General features: G+C 33.8%; 1 protein-coding gene across 1 annotated transcript in view; it reads left to right on the top strand.

Moving 5' to 3' along the window:
• PRICKLE1 (prickle planar cell polarity protein 1) overlaps nt 1-6,114 on the top strand; it is a 79,090-nt gene extending 72,976 nt beyond the window's left edge. Inside the window, exons 5-8 of the mRNA XM_053716732.1 lie at nt 918-1,121; nt 1,968-2,154; nt 2,265-3,116; nt 4,138-6,114. Coding sequence (XP_053572707.1) covers nt 918-1,121; nt 1,968-2,154; nt 2,265-3,116; nt 4,138-4,997 — 2,103 coding nt within the window. The 3' untranslated portion in view covers nt 4,998-6,114. The remainder of the gene's footprint in view (nt 1-917; nt 1,122-1,967; nt 2,155-2,264; nt 3,117-4,137) is intronic.
• Nucleotides 6,115-6,595: the final 481 nt, after the last annotated feature.

The raw sequence follows: 6,595 nt of genomic DNA, 5'->3' as shown, positions 1-6,595 counted from the left end.
TCCATTAGCAAAAATGTTTCTACTAAAAGATATTACTGTTTTTCTGCAGCATATGCACATATCCTGTGAGGGACCATGCACCAGTATTTAAACACTGCACTTTTCTCAGAGAGTCAGCAGTAGCTTGTATGATACAAATTACATCTTCAGAAGCAACACACACCATAGCCACCTCTCTGAGCATGCTTTGTCTTTGAATACTGGTGCAGGGCCCTCACAGGATATTTGCGTATGCTGCTGAAAAGCAGGAATAACGTTTACTAGAAGCCTTTTTGCTAATAGAATTATATTGCAGAAAAGCTTCTATTTAATATCGAAATGCACCCATGCACATTTAATTTTTGACCTTTTTTTATCCATTTATGGTTTGTCAGATATTTGATAAAATGAGCACACATCCTAGCAGTAGAATTCTTTTGATAAAAAAATGTTGACCTATTTTTAATAGACTTTATGTATTAAACACTTTTAAACACACACATTAATAATGCTGATTTTTATATACCATGTAGCCTGTGTGTTGGTTCCTATTCCCATTATATATTTTATTAATGTATTTTTGTCTACAGTATATATGTTAATATATAACAGGGAGTAATATTTTTTTTTCTTGGAAGTGTCAAATTGTAGCCAGATGGGCAACTTTATTGAAACCATATTGAAATAATGAACCACAGCTTAAGTGGTTTTCTAAGTTTCTACTTAACATACATTAGCAATATTTGTCTTGGTTAAGAATATCTTGATGGTTGAGGATTATAAAACCTTTTTTTTTTCTTTTCTCTCTCTGTTTCTGGATTTTAAATTCCTCTTGCAGCTTTGTCAGAATTTGTATTTTTATTCATATTGTGAATGGTACCACATATGCTAGCAAGCATTATGAAAGATCTATTTTTAATAATATTTTTTTTTTTCAGTGTGGAGAGAAAATGAATGGAGGTGAAATAGCAATTTTTGTCTCAAGAGCTTGTCCAGGGGTGTGCTGGCACCCATCATGCTTTGCATGCTCCACTTGTAATGAATTGCTTGTTAACTTGATTTACTTCTACCAAGATGGAAAAGTGCATTGTGGGAGGCACCATGCCGAACTCCTGAAGCCACGATGTTCAGCCTGTGATGAGGTATGGGCCCCTATACATTTCTTATGCCAAGTACGGTTATATTTATATTTTATGTCTACACCAGTTAGATCTATAATTATATGAACTAGCAATGACTCAAACATTCATTGCAGCTCATTGATTAATGCATAGAACTTTAAAATGGGTCTATTTGGTCTCCGCTATTAGAATTTGGTGCTTTTAGAATTTTGCAATATACATTTAAATTTGCCTTTTCTGTGTAATTTCTGTTGTGAAATGAGTGTATTCTATATATGTGGGTCCACAGAGAAGCTAAGTGGTGCAATCATTATGGGGTATAGTGTTGCAGGAGTTGCTGCCCTCAAAGTAAAATTTAGCTACAAGGTGGCACATAAGTGTGTGTGTAGCTGTTTGTAAGAGGCGTTACACCAGGGCTAAATATGCCATTTGTATTGAATTTTATGCTCCCCCTTCTTTACTCACCACCTCACCGCCTTCACCTGTTTCACCGTCTTTTATTCCTTGACACTTCCTTTCTAACACATTTTTTTATCTTCTGTCATCACCTCTATATATATATTTTGACCCCCCTTTCCTGTTTTCTCTTACTGCTTTTACCCATGTCTTTAATTTATCTGCATATTATGGCCTCCTGTAAATGCCGTGCCTTAATTTGCCCCTGCATTGTTTGTCTATTTAATAAAACTCCAGCTGCATGACCACCCTCTTAAATTTCTGGCACTTTGGTATTCTCTGTACTAACAAAAAAGCCCACCTAGGCACTAAGTAAAAGTATAATGAATACATGCTTATGTAAACATATGCTATTTGTAAATTATTATTTAATGTTCTAATTATGTAGGTATTTATTTTTATATTTTTTAGATTATATTTGCTGATGAGTGCACTGAGGCTGAGGGTCGTCATTGGCATATGAAACATTTCTGTTGTTTTGAGTGTGAAACTGTGCTTGGAGGCCAAAGATACATCATGAAGGATGGACGTCCATTCTGCTGTGGATGCTTTGAATCACATTATGCAGAGTACTGTGAATCTTGCGGAGATCATATAGGTACAGCTCTATTTAAATATCTCACTTTGATATACTACATACACACACTCACGTATATAAAAAAAAAAATGAGAACATATAAACTTAAACTCTCCTCTCTTTCTTTAAAGGTGTTGATCATGCACAAATGACCTATGATGGCCAGCACTGGCATGCCACAGAGACCTGTTTTTCCTGTGCACAATGTAAAGTTTCTCTTCTTGGATGTCCATTTCTGCCGAAAAAAGGAAGAATTTATTGTTCCAAGGCTTGCAGTTTGGGAGAGGATGTTCATGCTTCAGATTCTTCTGATTCTGCATTTCAGTCTGCAAGATCAAGAGAGTCCAGAAGAAGTGTAAGAATGGGCAAGAGCAGTACATCTTCAGAACAGTGTAGACAATCGCTTCTGCTCTCTCCTGCATTGAATTACAAGTTTCCGGGACTTTCTGGTAATGCGGATGATACTTTGTCCCGTAAAATGGATGACCTCAGTTTGTCAAGGCAGGGGGCCAATTTTGATAATGACTTTTGGAAAGGGAGAGATGACCAGGATACTCTGGAAGACCATGAAGAATGGGCTGAACATGATGATTACTTGACTCAGCTGCTATTAAAATTTGGAGAGAAAGGACTTTTTCAACAGTCATCTGAAGATAATCGATCAAATGAGCACTGGATGTCTGAAAATCTTAAAGCAAAGAATGATTTAAAAAGAAATCAAAGTTTGGCAAGTAAGAAATATCAATCCGATATGTATTGGGCTCAGTCACAGGATGGTTTGGGGGATTCCGCATATGGCAGCCACCCTGGTCCAGCTAGCAGGAAAATACAAGAACTGGATATGGAGCATGGCGCTTCTGCTTACAAACTTGAAAATACATCATGGTATAAAAGCTCATTGGAATGTTTGTCGGATGATCTGAAACCCCAAGATCCAAACATTTGTGATTCAATGGATTCATTAGCTCTATCCAATATAACAGGTATTTGTTTTTAACTTATTTATTATTAAATCTAAAACTATGTTGGGGAGAGTGAATTAACTGTGAAATAAAGCACAAGAGTAGGTGCAGAGAGGGTATTGTGGAGGCAAAAAATGTACAATGAGGAGAGATATTTATTCATAGGACATCACCGATGACAAATGTATTCTTTATTTTTATGGCCTCTTAGCCGGCATTGTTTTGGACACATGTATGGTTTAGTTTTTTATCTATTTTATTAATGTTAGACTCAGAGCATGCAATTTTAAACAGTTTTTCAATTTTACTTCTGTTATCAAATTTAATTAATTCCCTATCATTCCTTGTTAAACAAGCAGCAATGCACTATTGGGAGCTAACTGAACACATTCGGTGAGCCAATAACTTGAGGCAATCACCAGCTAGTTCTCTTCTAAATAGTGTATTGCTACTCCTGAGCTTACCTATGTATGCATTTCAACAAAGGATACCAAGACAAGGAAGTAAATTAGAAAATATCTGAATCATGGAAGCTTTATTGTGACAAGTGTGCTTGGTAGATTTACTGATATCTTTTAATTTTAACTATATGTATTCACTTGATTGTATTAGTTAAATCATTGGCATCCTAAAATTTTATTGCATCCTACATAAATATAGTGTGTAAGTATGTGTGTATATGTATATGTAATGTGTGTGTAAGTATATGTATGTGTATATGTGTGTGTGTATGTATGTATGTATGTGTATATATATATATATATATATATATATATATATATATATATATATACCTACTCACACCTATATATATATATATATATATATATATATATATATATATATATATATATACCTACTCACACCTACCTATATATATATATATATATATATATATATATATATATATATATATATATATATATATATATATATATATATATATATTTACTAATAAACATGATTCACCACTGTTTGGTGTAAAGTTAATGTGTAAACAATTGTTTTATCTTAAAATATTTTTTTTTATTTTTACTTGTAGGAGCTTCTATAGATGGTGAAAACAAAGCAAGAGCTCCTCTTTATTCTTTTCAAAATTTCGAGGACTTGGATGCTAGGGATTGTGAGAAAATGAGTAATATGGGAACTCTTAATTCATCCATGCTAAATAGGAGCACAGAGTCCTTGAAAAGCTTAAGTTCTGAGGTATGCCAGGAAAAGCCACTTCCAGAAGAAAAACCAGCACACGTGTCTGTATTGAGGAGGTCCAAATCTCAGACAAGACCACAGGTGAAGTTTTCAGATGATGTAATTGACAATGGAGATTATGGTATGGTTGAAATTCGCCAGCCACCAATGAGTGAAAGGAGTCGTAGGAGGGTGTATAATTTTGAAGAACGTAATCAAAGACCACGTCACCATCACCGTCGGAAAAGCAGGAAGTCCCGCTCAGACAATGCACTTAATCTTGCTGCAGAAATCAAACCATCTGGAAGGGAAAAGCCTAGATTTTACACTTCTGAGGATTATGAGAAACTTTTTCAAAATAAATCTCCTCATGAAATACAAGCATACATTCAGAATGCTGAACTCTTTGGACAATATTCAAATGCCGCTTCTGATTATGGACTACGAGGCCAATCCATGGACAAGTTTTTGGGGCTATATGGTGACGATGATGATTCATGGTGTTCCACATGTTCGTCATCCTCTTCAGATTCAGAAGAGGAAGGATATTTTCTTGGACAGCCTATACCTCAGCCACGACCACAGAGATATCAGTATTTTACAGGAGACTTATCTGGTCCAACATCTGCACTATCCAGTTCGCACTTTGGTCAAAGGACAACTAAATCCAAGAAGAAAAAGGGACACAAAGGCAAAAACTGTATTATTTCCTAACATTGACATGTTACATATTTTAATTCCTGTGAAGATATCAAATTTACATTTTCATTTGCAATTATTTTTTCATTTGTACTTACGTAAGTTGCTAAAATAGATTTTTTTACATTTTTTTTAAGCTTTGCCAATGTACCAAACAAGCCAGCTTGTGTTTACAATGTGTAGCTGCCATTCAATGTTTAGCATTGAGGAGAATGATTTTTACTTAAATGGTCACAGGTTTACAATTAAGGTTTGAATTTTTTTATGGTTTTTTTGCATCCAACAATAAATACAGTTTAGCATTTTGACTTTCTATCATACTTTACCTGGCATGACCAGTACAATTTATGCTTCCATGTATAACATAGTCTCTGAAATATATTTTGAAGTACAGATCTGGTATATGGGATCAAAAATGTGTTCTTTCGATCCATTTACACATGAATTTATATGAAAATGTAACTTACAATGCTGACTTTAATCTGAGTTGCACCAATATCTATACAGTTCATCTATGTTTTCTAATTAGTGTGCTTATGGGTTATTTTCTTTTTGAAACCCAATAATTCATGGCAAGTGTAGAATATATAGATGCAAGTTATTTATGATGTAGCATTTAAATGAATCTAGCCCTAATTTAACTGTGCAGATAATAATATTGTACATATTGTATATGTTTAATGCAAATGCTGTTATTTTTATATCCCTCATTTACTAAATTTCATTCAGTTGATTAAAGGGGTCCAAAACAACATTGTGGTGGATTTTTTTTTTTTTTTTTTTTTTTGCACCGTTGCAAAAAAATAATTTATGTAAAAAATGTAAAATGGCCATATTTAGCTACGCAGAATACTTTGCCCTTTTTATATAATGTCCCCCCATCCTTGCACAACCATGGTGAAAATATGAAAACCTTCTTGCAACATTGTTTTATTTATGAATCTATTAATTGTTTAAGTATTGCAGAAAGAAATAAACAGATATTTAAGATTATTGGAACAGTCCTAGTACTAGCTTAATATTTCGTTAAACTATTAATGTTTTAGATAACTCATAAATTGTTTGGTATTTTAAAAAAAAGTTGACTCACTTTTGTGAATAAAAATAAAAAATGTTGCCAAACGGTTAATAAGCTTTGTGCCTTGCTTCTGTCTGTCATTTGCAGTTAATGGTACACATTTTTTTTTATTAGCTCTATAAAAAAGGTTTAGTAAGATCTCCCGTTTCTTTCTTATACGTCCATTTATAATTGACAATTATCATTATCTGCTTGTCTAGTAATATTATTTTTTTGTGTATTTGCATATTAGATATCCAAGGTTCTCAAGGGGATCGACATAGCGCATTAAATGTATAAAAATGTGCTTCTTCCTATGATCTATTCTTTATATTCTACTGGATAACAGTGAATGTTATCTATTTTTGCAATTGGTATTTAAATTTTACCCCCCCCCCCCTCCCTTTGGGTGCTATTGTAAGGATGTGATGTCAGGTAAACTAATTTAAAGGGATAGTAAACACCAAAAAATTACCATGTACAGTATCTAAGCTTCTGCTGACTGCCTCATTATCTCAGATCTTTTGACAGACTTGCATTTCAGGCAATTAGTGCT

The sequence above is a fragment of the Bombina bombina genome, chromosome 6 (assembly GCF_027579735.1).
Source record: "Bombina bombina isolate aBomBom1 chromosome 6, aBomBom1.pri, whole genome shotgun sequence".
NCBI classification, from domain to species: domain Eukaryota; kingdom Metazoa; phylum Chordata; class Amphibia; order Anura; family Bombinatoridae; genus Bombina; species Bombina bombina.
The sequence above is the reverse complement of the archived record's forward strand: the minus strand, read 5'-3'. Positions and strand labels throughout refer to the sequence as shown.